A 23,820-nucleotide genomic window follows, 5' to 3' on the forward strand; every position below is an offset into this window, starting at 1 on the left:
GGCCAACCTAGAGCTCCTTCCTGCTACCACCTCTACGCTTGCTTTTCCCCTCTCCAGAGGAGAACCTGGTTAATCAGGAAAGAAAAACTCCCTCGAAAGGTAAACAGGGAGTTGAGTGTACATTTGGTGGAAAACAAATGGCTCTTGGTACCACGTTGCGACATTATCTCACCTGGGTAGATAAAGGCTCAGGTGAGCCTAGGTGGCACCGGTGCGTCCCCCCACCATCGCACGGCCCGGGGGTGACGTGTGCACCAGCCCCGCGGAGAAAACGCCACCCCGACACTCAGCACCCTCAGAAGCGGGCTGCCCTCTGTCCTGCGGAGCTCGGCGCAGCCGCACCCCACCATGGCCGTGACCGCCTGCCAGGGCCTGGGCTTCGTGGTGTCGCTCATTGGGATCGCGGGCACCATTGCCGCCACCTGCATGGACCAGTGGAGCACGCAGGACCTCTACAACAACCCGGTCACCGCCGTGTTCAACTACCAGGGCCTGTGGCGCTCCTGCGTCCGGGAGAGCTCGGGCTTCACCGAGTGCCGTGGCTACTTCACCCTGCTGGGGCTGCCAGGTAAGGGCTGGGTGCACAGCAGGTGGCCGGGGCGCCTGGGGCTGGAGAGGGCACTGCGGCCTGTGGGGGGGCGGGGGGCGAGGGGAATGGGGGGATCGGAGCAGCTGCCAGTCACTTCTGCCGGGGGCAACTGCCACCAGCATTAGGTCAGAACCTCGGAGGGAGGAACTTTCTGGAACTGTAGGGACTTCCATTCACTTAACTAGATGGTATCAAGCTCCTCCCAAGGGGCAGATTAAAAAATAATAATGATAATGATAATGGTAATAATAACCCTTCTATGAGCAAGGGCATCTGGTCTCAATCACCCACGGGAATAGGACTCAGGCCACCACCTCCTTCCTCTAGCCCCAAGACGTCCCCTCCCCGAGCTGAAGACAATGTACCCACCGGACAGAATTCCATCTCCAGGCCCCACTGAGAAACGGGGTCGCCCAGTGCCAGGGCCTGGCGAGCAGGTGACCCACCCGTGTCCCGCTGTCCTTGCTGACCTCAGCTCCATGGCGGGGCCGCCGGCTCTTGCCCTTGGGATGCTCTTGCACCTGAGATGCAAAATGCCCACCTGTCTGCACAGGTGACAACCCTGTGAGTCTGGGACTGTTATAATCCTGCTTTCAAAGCAAGGAAACTGAGTTGAATAACTTGTCCAAGGTCACATGCAGATGCTGCCCAGGCTGGATCTTGCCTTGTGTGCACCTGCTATGCCAGGTACCCTCACACAAAGCCTAAGTCCCCAGGTCAGAGGCACCCCTCCTGCCCGAGCCTGGTACCCAAGGCTCCTGCTCTCACCTCCTGTTGGAGCCTGGTGCCTGAGTCTCCTGCCTGAGCCCTCTGCTCTCACCTCCTGCCTGAGCCTCCTGCCTGAGCCTCCTGCTCTCACCTCCTCCTTGAGCCTGGTGGTGAGGCTCCTGCCAGATCCTCCTGCTCTCACTTCCTGTCGGAGCCTGGTGCCTGAGCCCCCTGCTTTCACCTCCTGCTCTCATCTCCTGCCCAAGCCTGGTGCCCAAGCCTCCTGCCTGAGCCCCCTCCTCTTACCTCCTGCTCTCACCTCCTGCCTGAGCCTCCTGCCTGAGCCTTCTGCTCTCACCTCCTGTTGGAGCCTGGTGCCTGAGTCTCCTGCCTGAGCCCTCTGCTCTCACCTCCTGCTCTCACCCCCTGCCCAAGCCTGGTGCCCGGACCTCCTGCCTAAGCCCCCTCCTCTCACCTCCTGCTCTCACCTCCTGCCTGAGCCTGGTGCCCACGTCCCACACAGTCTCCTCTTTTAGGGGTTCTTGGACTCATAACAGGTGCCAAAACCCCACACACACAATGGAAACTCAGAGGAGCAAAGTAACTCACCTGCCCAAGCTCCAAAGCTCACAACAGGCCAGACCAAGACTGTCAGATTTTCTCTTAGAATTTGGGATTTTTGTGCAAAAATCCTAAAAACAGATGGTTTTGAGCAGTATTTTTTCACAGAAAGTTTTGTAGGAATCCCTTTTAAAAGAAAAAAAAAGAATTCTTGCAGGCCTGGAGGTTGATTTAAATAACACTTGGTATGACTTTAATCTATATAACAATATAGATTCAAATTCCTTAGGTATATAACTCTTACACAAAAACTTCATTTGCAAATGTAATATAAATAATACCAAAAAAACTAATAAAGACAAATTTAAGAATTAATTTAGTGTGAGGAATAGTGTTATTTTCATTTGGGATTTAACAGGCCAAAGGTACAGCCTCAAGTCTGGTCTTGTATTTCACCTGTTTCAGTGTTTTGCCTTCAATATTATTAATGCAGATTCTCTATTCACAGAGGTTTGTCTTACAAAATGGTGTTAAGAGTGTCAGGCTAATCACACGTCATGCTTCATACTTCGCCACATCCCCTGTGAGAAAATAATCTTCTCATGTCTGTGGTGACGGGGTGTCTGTGACTTGAAAACCTAAATTCCAGATTATTTAAATGTGCAAAAAAATATATATTTTTTAATGTTTTAATCTTGTAAAAAAAAATCCTAAACTATTTTCTGTCTCCTAAGTGGAAAATAACTTTCCCAGTGTAGAAACAATGAAGGAAAACACAAAGGAAAAATGAACTGATTTGACTACATCATTCAACAAATATTTATTGAGCACATATTATTTACCAGGCATGTAAAATGAAACACATTGTATGTTTTTTTCCTAAAGCCATGACCAAAACTAAAGAGCAAATAATAAAAGGGAAAACAATTTTTCGTAACTATAGCAGTGTATTAAGATCCTTAACAAATAAATACTTCATCTACAGTCATAGGAATAATATAAAATTTCAGTGAGTAAATGAGGAAGAAGTATAAACTGGCAATTTAAGAAAAGAGGGAAACAAATCCTTCATACACATATATTTAAAAAAGTAATCAGAAATGCTGACAAAGTTATGTGCAAAGATGTTATTTTGTTTTTTATAGCAAAAAAAAGCATTAGATAGGGGGACAATCTGTGTTAGAATAGACAATACTTAGGTAAATAATAGCATGTCTATCTAATGGAATGCATTCATTTTAAATTTGTTCACAGGGGGATTTAGTAACTTGTACATAGTTAAGTGAAAAAGAACAATACACATATAATCTCTTAATCATGTAAAAATATATACAGAGGATTGATAGGAAAGAAGTATTACATATATTATCACTAGGATTTAAAATTCTGGGTGATTTGTTAACATTTTCTCTACTTCAAAATTTTCTATTATAAGCACCAAAAGGTAGAATCAGAAATTAGGGATATAAAAGGTGGAGATATTTTAAAAGAAACAAATTGATTTATCGATTTTTTTGTATTTAGACTAATTTGACCCTCCCTTAATTCTTAGCAATACTATTTTATATTGCATTTGTCCTACATTTTTGCCTAATTACCACAGATGGTGTTATATTAATATTTCTGTAAAGTTGAAAGAAAAAGCAGTGGAGATGTTTTCTCCAATGTCAAAAATAACATAAGCTACTGGAAACTTACAACCTAAAATGGCCAGAGCTGTATTTGAACCTGAAGGGATGGGGGAGAGGGGTGATTTCCCCAAAGCGATGGGGAGAAATGGCACCCACCCCATTATTGTTGAATAGAATCAAATCAGAACTTATCGCGTAGAGTTCTGCCTTTTTGGCTTTGATATGTTTCAACAAAGCGTGTTACCACAAACAGTTCAGAAGTCAGATTTTTGTCTATGGACTGCCACTCACTCTTGGTAGAAGAGAGCTAAGCAGATTTTCTGCTCACTCACAGCACCGAAAACTCTCCAGGAAGTAAAACATTGCATCTTCCAGGTGTTGTAGAACAGGTCGGTATTTCGTGTAGAAAATGTGTGTACGCTTGCAATTTCTTCTCGTTCAGTTTTCTGTCTAGAGATAGCTTTAGTTTATCCTTAGAAATTAACTTTTCCTTCTCCCCTCAAATAAAGAAGCCAGTGTCACCATTTCAACAAAAAAGAGGAAACTTAATTCGTTATTACCCGAATGACTTTTTACCCCCTGTCTTGAAATTTTTAATATTTGCAAAGAGAAATGCAGAGAGGAGAACTGCCATGAGCGAATATAGAGCATATGATGTCACCTATTTTTTTTTCCATTTTCAATCTATTATTTTGATGGCATTGGGGGGGGTAGACAAATGCCACCAAGTGAACATTAGAAACCAAACTGATAGATCTTGTAAATAAAAACCTGACTCTCAGATGATAGAAGAGTAAAACGAACTGTCCAATGGCAGAATCATCCCTGAATTATTCCAACATTTTCTGCTCTAATGGGCCAGTCCCTGTCCACCAGCAATCGTCAGTGTCTGCTCACCCCACACATGCCTGGTAGCTCAGTTGTGGGGGCACCCAGGAATCAGCACTATTTCACCCTAAATCTCATGACTCTTGCTTTCTCTCTTACTTGGGGATTTCTGGCTCATACTTTGTTCACTACAAAACTGACCACCCCAAGTCAGGTCTGCAGTCAATGGGAACGTTGTCCCCATTCAAATGAGAGGGAGAATCACCACTACGCTTGCTTCTTGTGTTTGCTGAGTATAAAGCCAAGGGAGCGGTTGGCTGAGTGCAACCAAGATAAGACTGAAATGTCCAGATACACAAGGTGTGTTTCCTGGGGAATGACTGCAGAGGTGAGAGATTGGTGTGTGTGTTTCAGGACCTTGAAATCCAGATTCAGGGAAAGTCTGATTAAAATGTCTCTCAATTCAGAGGCCAGACGTACATGAGCCAAAAGAAGTAGCAGATCCATCATCTCTCCAACAGAGTCCAGTTGTGTCGAAAGAGCACCACACTTGGTCTCTTCACTTGTCTCTTTTTTTGTTATTTTGATATTGATATTGATTTTGTAAATTGATATTTTGACCAATGACAGTGAAAATTTTCTGCAAAAATGTAAGAGAGGATAGTATGTGAGATCTGAAGTGTTTTAGTTTAGTCCCATATGTTGCAGATGAAGGAAGTATGACCTGCGGTGTCTGAGGAAAAGCACCCACTTCACAGGAGTTACTGACAGTGTCAGGGGGAGATCTTAGGTCTCTCAGTGACCAGGTCAAGGCTCTTTCTCCCTGCTGGTCTGGCCCCTCCTCTGGCCCTCATGGAATTTTCTGTCTGCCACGCGGTCCTCACAGGTCTTGTGGCATGAGTGAGAAGGTAAGATGGAGGTGGCAGGATGCCTGGCTTCTGCTCATCCCAGTCTATCTGTGGACTGAGAGCATATCTCTAGGTCTTGGCTTCCTCCTCTCAAAAGTGGGGACAACTTTTCCTGTCTGCCTCCATCCCATATGGAATTAGACAAGGAGCACAGGAGAATGGAAGTTGAAGTAAGAGCTGTCTCAACTCTGTCGTTCATTCTTAAAACATCTGCCCAAGTTTCTTGGATAAGGTCCTTAACCTATTTGTACCTCACTTGACTCACTTGAAAATTAAAAATAGGGATAACAACCCCTGCCCTACCCATTCCTGTTAAATGAAAATGTGAAGATGCAAGTGAAATGTGGCTTATGAGTTGGGAGGAGGAAATGGGAAAGTCCAGTCTAAGATGCAGCGTAGTGGGTGGTTCCTACTATTGAAATCAGCAAAAGTGGCCTCCCGTGACAAACAGCACCTCAGGAAGGGCTCGTGGGGTTTCTCAGTGGGGGTGGACATGTCCGCTTTCTCCCCGATTGTGTGCGCTCAGGGTGGGGCAGGAGCTGGAGATGGCAGAGGCGGGTACGGCCTCGGGGGCGGACCTCCTTCTGTCCCCTCAGTCCACTCTGCTCTCAAACCAGCTGGGCTGTGGAGCTCAGCAGGACAAGTGCCTCTTGGGGCTGCTTCCCTAACAAATGAAAAAATAATGCCCTTGAACCAAGAGTGAAACTGAACTATCTAAGGAAAACACTGTGAGCAAACACCAGGAGCAGAGGGAAGCCATGTGATTAGAGGAGCTCCCCTCGGGAGCACGCTAGGTCCACACCGTGCCCAGAAGGAAGGCAGCGGCAACTTCCGTGGTGGTGGCCAGAGGGCAAGGGGGTGAAAGCCATGTCGGTCACCATCTTACAACTGGTGAGTTTCCTCCTGTCCATGCTGGGGCTGGCGGGCTGCATGGCGGCCACGGGGATGGACATGTGGAGCACCCAGGACCTGTATGACAACCCCGTCACCTCCGTGTTCCAGTACGAAGGCCTCTGGAGGAGCTGCGTGAGGCAGAGCTCGGGCTTCACCGAGTGCCGGCCGTACTTCACCATCCTGGGCCTTCCAGGTAGGCGTCGCGGGGCCCGGGGCAGGGCCAGGAGAGGCCAGGAGGGGCCTGAGGCTCTCGCCTAAGCCAGGGAGACCTCGGGAGCTGCAGGGGGACCGAGCCATGCTCTCGCCTCTGAGTGTGACCCTCGCAGCTTTGGCTGAGAATAAAAGGTGCGATAAGAGGAGAAGTTGGCTCTGCATTAAAGTGGGTGGTGGTCACGGAGATACCATAAGGAGAAAATCGGAAAATTCATACCCAGTTAAAAGGAATCGCTGGTAAAGAAATGGACATGAGCAGAGTGGGTCTATTTGAAGGGCAGGTTCATGATAAGTAGAGCAAATTAATGTTTCTCAACGAGAAAATAAAGTGTGTGTGTGTGTTTGGGTACTTTGTGCCTGTGTACACGTGAAATAAGAAAGAAGGATAGTCAATATTTTGTTATAGCCAAAAAAGTTGTATTGAGAGCTGATTTAATTTCATTTTGAATTCCATTCAATCTTTCTTTGACAAGTTGAAGTCTCCGTGGGTGCCAAATACAACCAACAAAAAACTTATTGCCATTAAATTATAAATCCCCTTTTATTGCATTTGTGTTGAGAAGTTCTGATATACCGTCCCTAAATATCATTGTATATTCAAATAATTATAACTATAGATGGGACATTCTTTCACCCATGAAGATGAAATGAGTTAAACCTCTGCTTTTAATATGGACAATTACTTCAAACATGCATCATGGTAAATTTGTACTCTGGATATCATGGGAGCTCTATTTGTTTTTGTTTTGCTTTTGAAAAAAGAAAGAGGGCGGGCCACAGTGGCTCGGCAGGCAGGGTTCTCGCCTGCCATGCCAGAAACCCAGGTTCGGTTCCTGGTGCCTGCCCATGCAAAATAAATAAATAAATAATTTAAAAAGAAGGAAATGATAATCAGAGGCTCCAGGAGGTGTTCAAGATGTGAGTGTGGTGGAGAGAAGGGGGCAGTGTTGGGTTTTGTCTCTTTTTGAAAGAAACACTTGTAAACAGTATATGAAAATAAATCTGCATGAAACTGTGAAGGCCTTGAAACAGAATTGTGAAAGGCAATTCAATTAATTCATCTTCATTTCCAGAAAGAAAAAGAAGATGGGCGAGCTGGTAGGAAAACTCAGTTATTTATTCAAATCCATTTGGGGCACCACTGGTATTGCAAAAACAATGGGGCCATCCACTCCATGGAAAGACCTGCCCAAGGGAGCATGGGAGATAGAATCTGGTGGGAGGGAAGAAACCAGGCTGACCAGAGAGGAAGGGATAACGCTACAGTGTGAGCAGAGAGATTAGAAGTGAGGAGAGAGATCAGAAGTTGAGTTGCTAGCTAAACCTAATTTTAACCATTAAATGAAGAAAAAGACTAATCTTCTATTCAATACTACAGCATGACATCCCATGACTTCATGCTCAATAACTCTTCCCAGGGCTCCTGCACACATGACCCATCTCTCGCTCATGTAGTCTCAGTGTCCGCATGTGGGGTTCCCAAACTCTTCCCACTCTCCTAAACATTTTTCAAAACCACACACCTTCCACGGCTCCCCAATCCCAGCTTCATTAGGCACAGACACAGCAGCTGCCACACAGGTCCTCTTACTTCCCCACCCGCCCTCCCTGACCTGCTCCCCCACTACGCCTCTTCCCATGCTTTTTTCACAGCCAGCTTCTTCCTGTTTCTTTACCATTCTCTGGGCGTGGCCTTGGATACCTACTGTCCTCCCTGCCTCTAAGGGTCCCTCCACCACCCTAATCAACTCCACACATCTTCTCCTATGCAAGGTCCAGCTCAAACACCACCTCATCCCCAAAGCCCCATCACATCCCCAAATTGAATGGAATCCCGCAAGTCTCTGTACCAACCCGTGAACACTCTGACAGATTGAGCCTGTTGGCCCCCTTGACGCTGCTTGCAAATCCAGCAGGAAGCACTGGTGCCAAGCAGCAGCTGATCCTCACCTCTCTAGGCTGGAGGTATCTTTATTCCACTCCAGAATCCACTGAAGTTCAGCTTCAGGAACTGGCCTAAGGACACACAACTGGCATCACATCCCAGCACACAAAGGGCCTACATGTGGGTCTCCTCAGCTCTCTGGAGAATCTAGGCTCATCTCCTTTCCTTGGGGTCCAGCCTCCGCCTTCCCTCCTCTGGACTCTCCTCCTTCATGCTCCTTGGCCTTTCCTGCCTCAGTCTGAGGGTCCACACTAGGGCCTGGGTCCAGATCTGCTCCCAGCCAGCTCGCGGTGTCGGCCACTGGAAACCCTCTTTCCTCTCAGCTCCCCACCTCTGAGCACCACCTCCTGAGTCCTTCTTGAAGGCTAGTTTCCCACATCACTTCTTGAAATTTTATACTGTCAACAGTTAAGTGAAAATACCTGCAAGCAGGTCCAAAACACAAATATGTCTTTAAAAGCTTCCCAGGAAAGTCTGAGGCACAGATTAGAGCCTCCATCTTATATCTTAGTAGGTCATTGAAGGAGGGGTCAGCAAGGGCATCTCCTCTGTCAGTCCACAACCAGGGAACTCTCAGTTCCCATTTTCTGTTTGCTTCTTTTAGCCCCAATTCTACCCACCCTTCGGGTCTGATAACACTTCATTGTTCCTGGGGAAGAATGCTGCAGTCACACCTTTGCTGCAGGGAATCAGTCTACAGAGCCCGTTGACTCACCTGTTATCAACTGATAAGCCAATGCCTCTTGATCAGAATATCAAATAAGAGGCAAAGTGGCTAAAAAAAAACCTACCTGCTTTGGAGTCTGTTTTTCTGGTTACCTAGCTATGGAGAACAATTAAGATTCTAAATGATAGATTTTTCTGGCTGGGAGGGAGTCTCAGCTCTCCCCTCTGCATCTCTGTGGTCATTACTGGTCAAAGGGCTTTTCTAGCATTGAGAGGTGGGGCACATTTCCTCCCACTTCCCAGTGCCTGTCTCTATCACAGCTCCCACTCTCTGCCCAAAGTACGGCCATCCTTCCAGACCCAGAGTGGATGCACAGGATATAAACAGTGTTGTATCTTCTCCAACCCCAAAGGAGTAGGAGCAAGCTGAAAGGTCTTTCAAGAAATAAAAAGGGAGCTCGGGGTCAGGGTGGACCCGTTTCAAAAGAAAGAGCCAGGAAAGAAGAGAGAACTGGAGAGAAGTGAGGCCTTGTTTGCAAACCTGATTTGGCAGGGGCAAGAGGGCATCTGACTGCCTGGAGCTTAATGGGACAGAGTAGCCGGGGCTTCTGTACCCCAGGGCTCCTGTGGTACACGAGCAGCAAACCTTTATCGGGCAAGTCTAGCAGTGCCTCCACTTCCCACCCACTGGCACCACCATCTCTTCTCCACCAGTCATGGCAGGGAAGGCTGCACACCTCAGCCACAGCACACATACAAAATGTTTTCAGGAACAAATGTTAAAATCACTCAATCAAATGGGAGTCAGTGACCCCATCCTTGCAAGGGTCCAGGATAAGTGTGATTTTCCGTAGACTGAGAAGGGACATCTTTATCTTACTTGGTAAGTTATTTTTTGTTTGTTTGGTTGGTTGGTTGGTTCATTCCTTGGTTGCTTTTTTTTTTTATTAATTAAAAAAAATTAACAACAAACAAAACATTAAGATATCATTCCATTCTACATATACAATCAATAATTCTTAATATCATCACATATTGCATATTCATCATTTCTTAGAACATTTGCATCTATTTAGAAAAAGAAATAAAAAGACAACAGAAAAAGAAATAAAATGATAACAGAGAAAAAAAAGATTCTACATACCATACCCCTTACCCTTGGTTGCTTTTTGGCTGGCTTTTTTTTTTTAACCAAATACCTTGCCCTTTGCTTCTCAAAAGAGACAAATGATCTTGCTCTCCGACTAGCTTAAGGCTTATAAAAGCAGAACTACAGTAGCTTTGGCTTAAAAAAAAAAGATGAAATTCATTCTCCAGAAAGAAAGTGAAGACAATCTGAGATTGTAAATCAGAGATAGCAAAATGCTGGCACAAAGGCAGTTTCTATCAAGAAATAAATTTTGTTAGACTCATTCAATATTGAAAAAAAAGTCTGAAAACCAACCACAAAAGTTGATTATTTTACATAGAAATCTTGTGAATATCATGTTATATAATGGCAAAGGGGAATCCAGGTTTCAAGTCGAATGATCTGAAACAAGAGAGATGATCTTGGATGAACAGGATGGCCCCAAATACAGTCACAAGGGTCCTCTAAAGACAGAAGGCGGAGGCCAAACTGGTGGGATGCGAGGAGGACTTGATATGCCATTGCTGCCTTTGAAGACAAAGCAAGGGGCCCTGAGCCAAGGAATGCAGGTGGTTTCCAGATGCTGGCAAAGTCAAGGACACAGATACTCCTCTAGAGCCTTCAAAGATGAATGCAGCCCAGCTGACGCCATGGTTTTAGCCCAGCGAGCCCCACAGCAGACTGTTGACCTCCAGACTTAAGATAATCCATTTGTGTTGTCTTAAGTGAAAAAAAAAAACAAAAAAACAAAAAAACAAAGCTTCAGTGGTTTTCTAAACATCTTAACATTCCTGAGTAGATTTGAAGTTGGTAAGAGGCAGATGAGTTCAAGTTGGGGGGCAGGGGTGGGAGAGATCTAAGCTCTTTCCTTTTCTCCTATGTGCAATGTTCTGGCAGTAACATCAAAACCAGAACAGCCCTGAGGGTGGTTCCTGAAGTCTGGGCTGCCTCACAAATGTTCTGTGTACAACTGTTCTGAACCATAAAAAGCAGGCTTGTGGTTTAATGATGTGAGAAATAGAACCAAACCATAAGCTATCAGCACAGTGTGGTTCTTTCATGATCACTCAGCCAAAGTACTCCAAAAGTGGTGAGAACTTGAAGGTTCAGGACCCCAAGAGAAAGTTTAACCTTACCAGGTTATAAACTGCTTGAATTCAGAAATTATTTCTCATGAAACTTTATACCTGCTAGAGCATCTGGCAAAGTTTTTGCAGTGAATGTGAGCTTAAAAATAGTTGCTGAATGAACTAATTGATTCTTGCATGAATGTAATGTGTGATTATGAGAGTACACCAACATGTGCTGGTGTGAATACAGGAAGGTGTAAATGAAGGATGACATATGTTTGCATTTGTTAACGACGGGGTATTTGTTCTTATGAATGAACAGAGTATTTGTCCCAGTATCCTCTGAGGCCTAGAAAGCCACCAGACAAAGCTCTGGAGGACAGAGGTGACACGTTAAAACCTGCCTACATTAGGAGCAGGCCCAAGGGCCATTCCAAGACCGTCGTCCTAAGTTCTGTGTCTCACTGGGACTACCATGACTCTAGCATCAGAACTCAGCCAGCATATCTGGGATGCCAGTGTTATCAGTTTCCCAGAAAGGGCCAGGTCCAGGAAGAACGGTCCATTTCGTGAACCAAGATATTTATCCTGAGAATATAGTTTCCAGTGGGTTTAAGACTGATGGTGGTTGCCTGTAGAATTCTTTCAGGCAGAGAAATAAAGTTAAAATCAGGAGTTTGCTTAGGGAGTAGAGAATCGGAACCAAATGAATGGAGGTCAGTGGGTAGAACTGGAGTAGCCAGATACCATAATCTCTGCCACAGGGGAAATACATGGTGAGAAGGCTGCAGGGCCTCCTATCCTCAGACACTGCAGGAGACTCCTTAACTCACTCTGCCAGATCTACCTCTCTGACACCAATATTTCTCTTCACTCCCAATTCTTCCAACATGACAGATTGCTTTGTGATACCTTATGGTGAATAAGCTGGCAGTCCCACTGATGTTAGCCATATTTGAGATGGAAACCTTTCCAAGCTGGGAGGAGATGGGAATGCTCTGAAATAAGCATTCCAGGCAGCCACCGTCAGTAAAGAGACTGCCCTGATGCTCTCTTTAGTCCAAATTATAAGTATTCTGCATGAAGGTCTCTCCCAGTTTGAGTCAGATGCCCATACGGGATTCATTACCTGTAACCAGGAGGTGGAGAATTACATCAGACCTGGAAGATTAGGGTCAACAGCTACTCAGAGGGGGCCAGGCTGGCCCACACACTGCTACTCATCTAACAGTTTCGTTACCGAAATTGAGAGTAAATATTTCTAAACTTTTATAATAATTTGAACTTTCTGTGACATTCAAGCATGTGATTTTGTATTTTTTAATTTTTTTTAATTAGAAAAGTTACAGGCTTACAGAAAAATTGTGTAAAAAGAAACATAGCATTCCCGTATACCTCACCACTTTGAGACAGATAGGAAACTAAAAATTTTTAATGGTTCTTCAGAGCAAACAGTTTGAAAAGCACTGATAGCAGCTCCTTCAGGAATCATGTGGTTTAGTGAGGAAATAGGGATATACTGGAAAGATTGGCTCCAAGCAAATTATACCTCCACACAGTTCTTTAGTTCCTGCTCTACCAGAACTACCTTCTCTCTGGAAGACATCGAGAACTAACTTCCCTTCCTTTTGTAAAATTCATCATACTTGTAGTTGCCATGTTCAATGTGTGCCTTTCCCTATTTCCCCACTTCAGCACTAGCTTCATGAGGGTAGAGAGCAGGTGTGGACTGTTAGCTACTGTCATCTCCATGTCCAGTAATGGGAGCTTCGTAAAATAACTGTTGAGATGAGTCACTGCACTTTAAAAATGCACTACAAACAACTGTGACTATCTGGGGACAAGGTCACTGCACGTCATTCTGGCATGCCCTCCTGTCTTTGGGTGATGGACAGAAAGTCCAGCAGGACCCGCACCTGCCATTGATTCCTAGAAATGGTAAATTTTGGTCATGTTGAAAGGCCTGAGATTGAAACAGTGATCTTTGTATGCACACCTAAAACCTACAATCACACTTATCCTAGTAGTCCCTATGGAAAGGGGAGAAAGTGCAGTACCCTGAGTATATCACCCAGTGACCTTGGCTTCATTATGTGCTATAAATAAATACTGGGTTTTCCTAAAGTGGACAGAACCATAGGAAGCATTGAGCGCATATGGAAAAAGTAGAGAAGAAAGATGCTTGGCTTAGAAGTCCAGACTACAGAGTCATACTATAAGCTCTCTATATAATTTGTCAAGTCATTTCCCTCTCCTGGACCCCAGGTTATCTAGTTGTAAGATGAGGAAAATGAAATAGATAAATTCCAAGGGCCCTTCCAGCTCCAACCAGCCATAATTTTCTCACGCTATAGACATCTGTGTGCAATTCCTTCAGCCCTTCATTAATCAGGGATTGTTACAGATGTGTTTTGCACTCCCCTGTGATCCCACATTCCTAGGCATGAAAAGGTTCACAGTACACGGACCTGCTTTTTCCCAACCATTTGGTGCTAGTCAGTTGTGGCCACTTAGTTTTATGAGACCAGAGCCTGGTCACCCTGTGGAAATGGCCTCATTTGTGTGTTTGCATCTTGCCCCTTGTCCCGCAGCCATGCTGCAGGCGGTACGAGCCCTGATGATAGTGGGCATCGTCGTGGGTGTCATCGGCCTCCTGGTGTCCATTTTTGCCCTCAAGTGTATCCGCATTGGCAGCATGGAGGACTCCGCCAAAGCCAACATGACGCTGACCTCCGGAATCATGTTCATCATCTCAGGTACACAAGGAGCCTGGGCTCCCTGCGGCCAGATGTGCTCCCAGCCATCTTCACAGCAAAAATCCACCTGAAAGAGGAAGCCTGGCTCCTCCCTCACCATGAACAGGGTTCAAGGCTTTTCCCACTGGGATGCAGGATCTGAGTTCAAAGGCCCAGTTACACCCTACAGAATTATCATGAGTGCTAAGGTCCTTCTTAGCTGCCCACCCATTATACCTTAAATTAGTCACCCGACTCAATCCCTAAAAGAAACAAAGTGTTTTAAAAGATTAACTGTTGATACCATCACAGGACTAGGCCCAAAATATTTGAACTATTGCCCTCTAGTCCCAAAGTATCTGGAAAATCTCATTACACACACACACACACAAATCCTTCTGAGCGATTCTCAGCACCAGTATCCAGCACGTTGTGAGAATTCAACCATCAGTGCTCGGAGTGGCCATTCTATTATAGGAACGGAATGTTCTGTAGCCTGCTCATCTAAGCTCATTTAAGCATGAGCTAACTCGGAAACACTGTCACCCCTTCCAAGCTCATTCTGAAGTCTTCTCCTTCTTTACCCACAGGTCTTTGTGCAATTGCTGGAGTGTCTGTGTTTGCCAACATGCTGGTTACTAACTTCTGGATGTCCACAGCGGGCATGTACACTGCCATGGGTGGAATGGTGCAGACTGTGCAGACCAGGTAACCTCCTAGTGTAGCAGGGCTCAGAATTCCCTGGTGAATGGTGCTGTAAGTATCCAATTAAACTCACATGCCTCAGGTGACTGTCAGTGCCTGAAAGAGCAAAAATTTACCAGAGGCAAACATGCCCTATCATAAATCAACAATGATCTGTAAATTCATAAATTCCAGTGCAATGAAATATCCCTGGGATATGACTAGGGGCTGATCTGACATTTGTACTGCAGTACAGTGGCAGTTCACAGTGTTTTTCTAATGCTCTCACACAGGCCCCATTGTGTTGGCAATGAAACAGGTACTACGAACCCAGGCATGTAAATGAGCCACAGCCTATGTCACCAGTTCATGACAGGACTCTGAGTAGGGACAGGTAAAAGCTAAAACAGAAACGAGCAAGGTGCAGCCTAGATGAGAAAAGTTTACAAGGTACGGTAGATGTTTCTGCCTTCAACAGGTGCTTCTTCCTCTCATTCATTCATTCATTCATTCCATAAATGTGTTGATCATCTGCTCTGTGCCAGGAAGTGTTTACATGCTGGGTTACAGACAAAGTCCCAACTCTCTTGGAACTTATGGATTAGCAGAGGGTGATGAAAACCCACTATAATTTGGTGTCTGGTGGAAGAAAGGAATTTTAAGAGATGGCAGAGCAATTCCAACACGTCTTCATTTAGCCATTTCAAAGAAATAGCAGCCAATTCCTGAAAAAGAAAGATCTCATTCTGAAGAGCAACGTAAACATTATGCCAAATAACCCCGCATCTCTAGAGGGGGCGCAAGTGGTATTTCTCAAGCCACATCATCATGGGCTTGAGATAAATCCATTACTCTCTGCCTCTCTGAAACTCCAATCTTATCCTGTTCCTGCTTTATTTTGAGAATGAGAAGGTTGTGATCTTCATAAGCTGCCCTCATCCTCTTCCCTCTTCCTCCCATGGTCTCTCGGTTACAAGAGCATCTTCAAAGTAAGCAGACCAACTCATGCCAGTTTCCCTGGGGCTTTCCCAGTTGTAGTACTCAAAGTCCCTCATCCTGGGAAAACTGCTCAGGTACAAATCACTCCACTTAAAAGGAGCACAGCCTGCTCAGTGTTTCTGGGTAATTGGTGCTGCTGCCGCTGCCCAGGGGAGCCAGCTTCCACCCACCCACCCACCCCTCGGCAGCTCAGTGCCAAAGCCTGCCATCACCTCTCATACCATCTCCCAACCACCTACCCCTGTCCGCCTAAAGCAACACGCATCAGTCCTGGGATTAAGACTATACAACTTCAAACGGTCTCCTGAACTTCTCCCTTTGTGGATGGGCACCTCTTCTCTCTGTCTCCTCATCTTCTCTACCCAGAAGTCACACTAGACAGCCCAGCTCCCAAAAAAAGATCTTGGCAGTCAACTCGATGGGGTTTTATTCCAGTGCCCCTTTTGGTCCCAGTGCCCCCTCTTTACCACCAACTCGGTGACTGCTGCATTGGCCAAACCTACATCTCAAACCAGAGCTGCCAACTGCCTGAAACACTGTTTTGTAGTAGGCTAAACTTTTTTTTTTTTACACATAATTTGAATGAATCACCAACATTTAAATATTAGAAGTATCTTCGGCTGGATTCCCTCAGAAACAGATTTTGAGAAAGGGATTCGTGGGTGAGCGACTTGCTGAGGAAGTGTTCCCAGGGGAGATTGGGGAGGGAGCGGGGGAGGCTGGACCAGGCAGGGGAGGAAGCCAAAAAAGACTGTGATTTCCAATGAAATCCTAGGCTTACAGGGAGCTGTGGGACGTGAATCACAGCTCAGAGTTGTCTTGACTCCAAATGAAAGAGCTGGGCAGTTACACCTCAACACCAGTGCGTCTCTAGGCATGTGGGCAAAGTGATGCCAGGAGTGGAACCGAAACCAGAACTCCAGAGAGTCACTGGGGCCCAGCAGGTGGAAGGAAAGGAACCCAGGAGCCGGGGCGAGGCACAGGCCCCACCGCTCTCAAATGGCCCTAAGGCCATGTAAAGTCACCCTTATACTTTTTTCCCCATAGAACAGATTTAAGAAGAAAGTGAAATAATTTCTTATATTCAGCCCACTTCCCTCACTAAGTGTTTTACCTGTCCTGGGTAGGTATTTAAGTTTGCTAACCTTAAACAAGAGTGTCTGAGTTGAGGAAGGAGACCCTGTTCTCCATGCACAGGAGTTAGTAGAGCTCAATGATCTGGAGGAAAAATGACCTGAATTTAAATCCTGGTGATCCACATCGTTCCTAGGCCTTTGAACAATTTACTTAACCTTGCTGAGCTTCAATTTCCTCATCTGTAAAATGGGAGTGATAAATCCTACCATGGTGAGTGTTTAGAGAATTAAATGACATAGTGATAAAAAGTGCTTATCACAAATAGCAGTAAGCAATTGCTGTTATATTATCATTAACAATATGCAGTCACTCCACAGGGGGCTTATCTGTGCCAGGACTCAGACACAGGGCTGCCCCCAGGAAAACTGCCCCAGGGCCCAGAATTCTTGGACTCCAGGTTTATATTGTTTGTTTTAATCCTGCCAAAATGTGGGTGCTTTTTAAGCACATCTAAAATAGCATTTTCTTAGGTTGCAGAGGCCTGCACTCACAGCTCTGTCTTCCTACTACTGGTAAACATTCTTAATGTGTGCAGTAGATTTTAAACAAATCATGGACAGCCCCAATGTCTTTGAGAACACAAAGGGCACTTTCTGGGGAGGCATTTACTGTGCTGAGCTTTCCTTTCCTGCATGGCTCTTGGAGATGAAGGTCAAGCGAACACCAAAATTCCCCACTGACATTCTAATAATTTTTGGCCACTGAGGATTTGAGGATGCTCCCTCCACTATCCACAAATGTCCATTTGGAAACAGAATTATTTATTCTTTGGAGAGTTTCTTCTCAAACAATTCTGTTCTCCTGTAATTGGGTCCTGTAGAGGAGAAAGTCACAGATTTGGAGTCAGACAATCCCAGGGTAGAATTCCAGCATGAGATAGAGCAGAGCATCAGGAAGGCAGGGTCTGTGTCTGCCTTGTCCATCCATCTGTCCCAATGCCAGGGCAGTGCCCGGTGCAGGGCAGAGGCTCAGTGAATATTTGCTAAACAAATTAGGAAACGACTGTGTGAATGAATGAGTGGTCACTTCACCTCAATTTTTTCAGAAAATAATGCTCGTGCACTTAGGATGGTTGCAAGGATTACCTAAAATTGGGTAAGAAAAATGCTCCTTGGCTATAGCAAGAACTCAAGGAATTAAAATCCCTTCAGAAACAATAACTTGAGCCTGATTCCATATCGCTCAAACTACTCTTGCCAAATCTTCCAGGGACCCCCTTTGACAGCTGGGAGGGGAGAGGGACTTCCTGGGATATTTCTCTGAGGCCAGAGACTTAAACTCTCTGCCTACTAGGGTGTACAGGTAGTCAGTGTTCGAATTCTCAATTCCATTCCTAGCCCATGCACTCAGAAAATAGAAAAGAAAAGAAAAAAATCAACAAATGGTGCTGCACTAAAGGGATGTTCACATGGAAAAAGAATGAAACGTGGCCCCCACCACAAAGCATGCAAAAGAAAAAGAAAAAATCTATGCTTAGGTGATGCCAAGGACCCAAGAACCCCATGTAGCTTGGCTGAATGGCGTTAGTCTCAGTCCTATTCTCCAGGGACCATGGCTCAGCTGGCTGTGATCCAGAGGAGGTCAGGGGGCCTGGGCAGGGGTGGGTGTGGAATCCCAAGGGGGTCAATGGCCAAGAGAGGAGGGACACGGGCAGGTGGCGCTGGGCAGAGCCTGGAGACCTGCATCAGCCGCGCTCACAGCCGCATCTCCCCGCTCAGGTACACCTTCGGTTCGGCGCTGTTCGTGGGCTGGGTGGCTGGAGGCCTCGCTCTGATCGGGGGCGTGATGATGTGCATTGCCTGCCGAGGCCTGGTGCCAGAAGAAAGCAAGTGAGTCCCCCTGTCCCAACACAGCCAAGAATTGCATTTGATCTGAGCCCATTTGACCCTGTAATTTGCAGCTAAAATGATGGCGTTAGGTATTTAGAACTTTGTTGACAAAAGGATCGCTGAAACTTCTCTTTTCAAGGAATCTTAAAGAACAGGACAGGGATATTTCAGCATGATCAGATTTAGGTGTAATCATATTTGAAGAGAAAAAACAAAACAAATATCCTTCTAAGTGCCTTCCAGCTCCAGTATTCCATAATTCAGTGGTTATACTCAGTGGTTAGACTCAGGTGAGAGTGATTTCACCCCTCGGGACATTTGGCAGCATCATCTGGGGGCATTTTTGATTGTTGGAACAGGAGAGGGGTGTGATTAATGCAGGCATCTAGTGGGAAGAGCTAGGGATGCTGCTAAACATACTGAACTGCACAGGACAGCCTCTCACAGCATAGGAGTGTCTGTTCCAAAATGTCAAGAGCACTGCTATTGAGAAACCCTGCTGTGACTCCATAAATAGACCTGAGTTGCCTCTCTGGGCCTCAGTTACCTCATCCATAAAATGAACAGATGGTAGGAGATGGGCTGTGCAGCTTCCTTCCAGCTCACAAATTCTGTGTTTCTTTGGCATAACGATTCTTTAAGCTGATTAACAGAAGGTATTCGCTAGTCAACTATCAGTTCAGCAAAGCCCCAATCCAAAACAAGAAATTCTGCACCATTGTAGAGGCAGAAAAACCAATGTCCCAAAGACTAGGGAGACCAACTGTCCCAGTTTGCCCAGGACTAAGGGGTTTCCTGGGACATAGGACTTTCAATGATAAATCTGAGCCATCCAGATGGTCACCCTACCACAGATATCTGTGTTCATAAAATGTTTCTCTTTCTTTCAGCTACAAAACCGTGTCCTATCATGCTTCAGGCCACAATATGGCCTACAAGCCCGGAGGATTCAAGGCCAGCACTGGCATTGGAGCCAATCCCAAAAACAAGATATTCAATGGGGCCGCCCGCCCAGAGGATGAGATGCAGTCTCACCCTTCCAAGTACGACTACGTGTAGAGCCCCAAGACCTCCTGGCATGGCAGAGGAAACCCTTCAACTAGAGTCCACCCAAAAAAAGCAAGGAGATTTGACCATGGTTCCTTATTGCTTTGGACTCATTCAGTAGTTGAAAGTTAGAAAAGTCTTGATTCATTTGTGTGGGAGGCCGGGTAGCGTTGGCCACATGCCTCTGTCTCTAATACTCCATCACAAATCAGCTGAGTTATGAATCAGAGGCTATAGCTCACATTTTCCAATCCTCTAGTTCTTTTTTTTTAACATAACCTTTCTAGCCTGATGAATGCATTTTGAATCCTATTAGACTCTCCTCCTCCTTCCAGGCAATGAGCCCACTGACGATCGACCTCCCAGCTTGTCCCCAAGCAAAGCTTTTCAGGAAAAAACTGAATCACTCAAAAGACCTTTTTTTGAACTCCTTGACTTTTTTTGCCTCCCCAACCCCATTTGGCTACTAATAAAAACCAAATTGAAGGGGCAGTGATAGGGAAAGCTATGTGTCCATTCCTCTCTTGAGTTTTCTTATACTGTGATCTTGGAAGTTACCTGGACCAAACCGATTTTCAGTTTGAGGAAACCAAGCTTTTGACTTCTGTTGGCATCCACCAATTCCAGCAAGGCTATCCCTGGTGTTTCCTGAGATCCCCACTGGAGATCCTCTTTCTGCCAAGGCCAGAAACTATTCGTAGAGGAGTGAGAATAGGATTTGGGGGCAGGGGGCAGGTGAGGTGGGATAATCTAAGTCCTAAACATAATTGGAATAAATATGTATTAGTAAAGTGAAACACTATTTCTGTGAATTAGCCTCACTCCTGCACATCTATAGAAGGTAATGAGCAAATAATTGTTTCCACGTTGTCCATATTGTACTTTGTAGAGTCAGTTAACTCTGGATTCCATGAAACGTTCACTGGTCCTTATCCTACCCTTTTGAGGGCTCTGAGGTTCTTATTACGTAAGATAATGTCAGTGTGAAAACGAATAATGGAACACAACAGATCCTAGGTACAGGATTGAAACCAATTCTTTTAAAATAGAATGGTGAAACTGAATCTAACATTATGTTTTCAAATGTTTCATGTCTATACTTCATGGCTACAGTCATTGCCAATTGACAATAGCATTTACTCTGTTCTGTAGTCAGCTTTGTCACTCTGAGCTGTTCCCTTCACTAAATTCACCTAGACTGGTTGGATCATTCATGTTCAAACAAAACTGACCACTCTTTGCAGCCACGGGCCTTCCCTGGGCTTACATAGCTGCACTTTCCAGCAGAAAACCTAAATTCCTTCTTTCAGACCATTAGGATCCCATCCCAGCATCAAAGCTAACATATTTAGTTAGGAAACTGAGATACAGGCAGTGTCTTAGACCTACCAAATCAGGGAGACACTTTGACCCTTGGAGAATATCCATTGGGTTAATATTTGGGGAAAACTTCCTCACACCCAAAGTGCTTATGAAAGTGGCCTCCAAGGAGATGAATAAGCACTAATAGAGGTCTGCAGGTAAAGAGATGATGGCTGGGGAAAGACCAGATCACAGCCCATTAAACAGGAAGGAATTGGGTATACCAAGGACCAACAGTAAACTCAAAGACTTTTCTTACTGAGACAGAAATGGTTTTAGGCCAAATCAGATAGGGCAGTCCTGGAACTCATTACCTGAAATGGGGTAAAGGACAAACAGATAAATAAATTCCAGAGAAAACAAAACAAAACAAAATGGCAGCACAACTGAAGGCATGGAGATTGCTAAAGGTCTCAAGATTTGAGCTGGCCATCCATTGAGTAGAAGGTCATCCCTTTGAGTTGAAGGTCATTCCTCTGATTTGGAGTTCATTCTTTTGAGTTGATGGCCATGAGGCTCAATGAACTCTCCTCCCTACCACTAGGAAGTCCCTGGTTTTATCTGAGGCAGTGAGATGTGGCTCAGTTGAGTTTTTAATTAGCACATTTTCTGTCCAACACTTATTTGAAAGCCTCCATATAGTGTAGCCCGTGCTTTGTGATTTTTTTGTTTTTGTTCTGTCTTATTGTTGTGCCTTGAGTATTGACCTGCATGTTTTGTTACTTAAATATTAAAAAACACTGTTACCTTACATTTGCATAGCTTCTGCTCTTTTTGACTAAGTTTTGGGTAGTGGAGGTGGGAGGCCCAGTACCTCAAAGCTAAGTGCATCTTCCCAAGGGTGACTTTGTATGTGACCTGGAACAGACACATCCAAGCTGCCTGGAAGCCGGCTCAGTCTAGATCCAGCCCAGGTGGTGGTTTCTCCAAGATGGGAGGCCTGAATAAAATGTGGTTCCCAGTGACTCAGGCATAGGGCATGCGGTCCAGTCACCAAGTTTAGCCTGACTGGCCATGGGTACATAAACCTGAATGTCTACCATAATTAGCCTGCTTATAATCAGTAAAAGAAGAGAGCAAATGCTTGCCCTCCTGATGCTGCTGAGGTTTGGGCTCACCAGCTCAAGTAGCAGTGTTTTCAAGGCTGCTTCAGACTGTGGAAACAGCATGAACTTGTAGAGTTAGTACAGCCCAAACTCAAATCCAGGCATCTGACCTTTCTGAGCTTCAAACTTCAGTTTCCTTATCTATAAAATGGTGGTGGTATGGATAATAGAATAATGCAAGTAAAGGAAGTACTTAAGTGGTAGACACTAGACCTGAACAAGTTTAAGACAAACATAACATTGATTGGCTTATATAACAGGGATATCTGAGGGGAGGTCTGGGTTCAGGCACAGCTGGATCCAGGAATGTGATCAGGAATTTGCCTTTCTCTGCCCTAATCTCAGTCCTGCTTTCTCCTTTCTTGGTTTGTTTTGCAGGCTTGTTGTTCCCACAAGGTGGTGAGATAGCTGCTCATATTCCAAGGCCTATACCATCCTTTCAGCTAGGGAACCCAGCCAAAAAGAACCATCTCTTTCCTGGTATCTATAAGGGAAAAACTCCTAGTAGAGCCCATTGGACTGTCTGAGTTGTCCCCAAATCTCCCCCTAGACTTGCCAAATCACCAAGATCTAGCTTGACCAAGCCAAGGCCCCCCAGTCAAAACATGGAGATTTGTTATGTGCCACAAGACTATTCCAAGGACCAAGAGTCCTTAGAAATGGGTAAACTCCATTGCTTTGCCTCATATTTTGCTCCTTTCTGACTGAACCAGAACTCCAAGAAAATCTCCAGAGGCATAACCTCTGAGCCTCTCTGATATGTTAGCAAACAGCAAAGTAGATATAGTATGGGAACAGGGAATCTGAGCGATGATGTTGGTTTTCAAAGTAAACTGATAATTAAAACCTAAAAATGGCAAAGCTCTGCATTCAAATAAATGCAACCTTATTTTAAATAATTGAAACTACAGAATGATTAGTAGAAAATTGTCTTCGGTAATAATAATTTTGAGCTACTGAAATTTAGTTTCCTAAAATTAGGGGCATTTTGAAGGTGCCCTGTAAAAAGACAGAAATGGAGGAATCAAGCCACGATGTACATGCTCAAAACATCATACCCCACTGGTACCCATAAAATTCCCTGGGTTGGGGGGAGGGTCCTGAGTAACTGACTACTGAGCATTAACTATATTCAAGAGAAAGTGGTTTAACTGATACCTTCTTAGGATGCCTGATTCTTTGACTCTTTTCTTCTTAAGTAGTATCCAGTCCCCTCCTGCCTCCCTAGAACATGACACAGGATCAATCACTACAATGGCCAAAGTTTTTGCCAAAGTGACTGGCATCTCACATTTGATATGTTCCATTGAAGAACAAGCCACGTGCTTGCAATTAGAAGCCTGAATTCTGGCCCAGATTCCACTGCCAACCAGTTACATGACCTTGGAGGATCGGTTGCAATAGGGCCCCAAGCATGGTTTATTTCTCCCCCAAGCATTGTGTCCTTGTGATTGTGCTGTGTTTAGTGCTTTACACACTGTATCTCTAATCCCACAACAACCCTGATCTCACCCACCAATCCCCAACCCGTGACCAGTCTGAGAGACCCAAAGCTCCCAAGCAGTTATCAGGGTCACACCCACACAAACACATGCAAACTCACACACCCAGTTGTATTTCCAAGGCCTCATCGGGGACAGTTTCTTTGATTTTGTAATTCTTAGGCATCTGCAGGTGCCTCACAACTGCTTTTGAATTATTCCATCTCTCCAGCTGAAGCCAGTCTGATTTCTCATACCTCCCAATCCATAGTTAGAAAGGAAAAGGGGTTTTCTCTTC

The 23,820-nt window shown here is 45.2% G+C and overlaps 1 protein-coding gene across 3 annotated transcripts; it reads left to right on the top strand.

Moving 5' to 3' along the window:
* Window positions 1–223: 223 nt before the first annotated feature.
* CLDN18 (claudin 18) lies at window positions 224–21,705 on the top strand. Of its 3 annotated transcripts, XM_077130221.1 has the most exons (6): window positions 5,805–6,116; window positions 6,228–6,312; window positions 13,734–13,898; window positions 14,468–14,585; window positions 18,416–18,526; window positions 19,417–21,705. In XM_077130221.1, exons 1-6 carry the CDS (start codon window positions 6,093–6,095, stop codon window positions 19,583–19,585), a joined length of 672 nt encoding a protein of 223 aa, XP_076986336.1. In that variant the 5' UTR covers window positions 5,805–6,092; the 3' UTR covers window positions 19,586–21,705. The 3 variants fall into 3 exon arrangements, with proteins under 3 accessions (XP_076986335.1, XP_076986336.1, XP_076986334.1); XM_077130220.1 differs by lacking the exons at window positions 5,805–6,116; window positions 6,228–6,312 and adding an exon at window positions 224–568; XM_077130219.1 differs by having other exon boundaries at window positions 5,812–6,312.
* Window positions 21,706–23,820: the final 2,115 nt, after the last annotated feature.

This window comes from Tamandua tetradactyla, chromosome 15 (genome assembly GCF_023851605.1).
Source record: "Tamandua tetradactyla isolate mTamTet1 chromosome 15, mTamTet1.pri, whole genome shotgun sequence".
In the NCBI taxonomy this organism is placed as follows: Eukaryota; Metazoa; Chordata; class Mammalia; order Pilosa; family Myrmecophagidae; genus Tamandua; species Tamandua tetradactyla.

What these genes read in the sequence shown, in the direction of transcription:
- CLDN18 (XM_077130220.1), top strand. Translation starts at nt 349, where the DNA reads ATGGCCGTGACCGCCTGCCAGGGCCTGGGCTTCGTGGTGTCGCTCATT. An exon ending in CACCCTGCTGGGGCTGCCAG is followed by an intron (nt 569 to 13,733) that starts GTAAGGGCTGGG and finishes CTTGTCCCGCAG; the next exon opens with CCATGCTGCAGGCGGTACGA. An exon ending in AATCATGTTCATCATCTCAG is followed by an intron (nt 13,899 to 14,467) that starts GTACACAAGGAG and finishes CTTTACCCACAG; the next exon opens with GTCTTTGTGCAATTGCTGGA.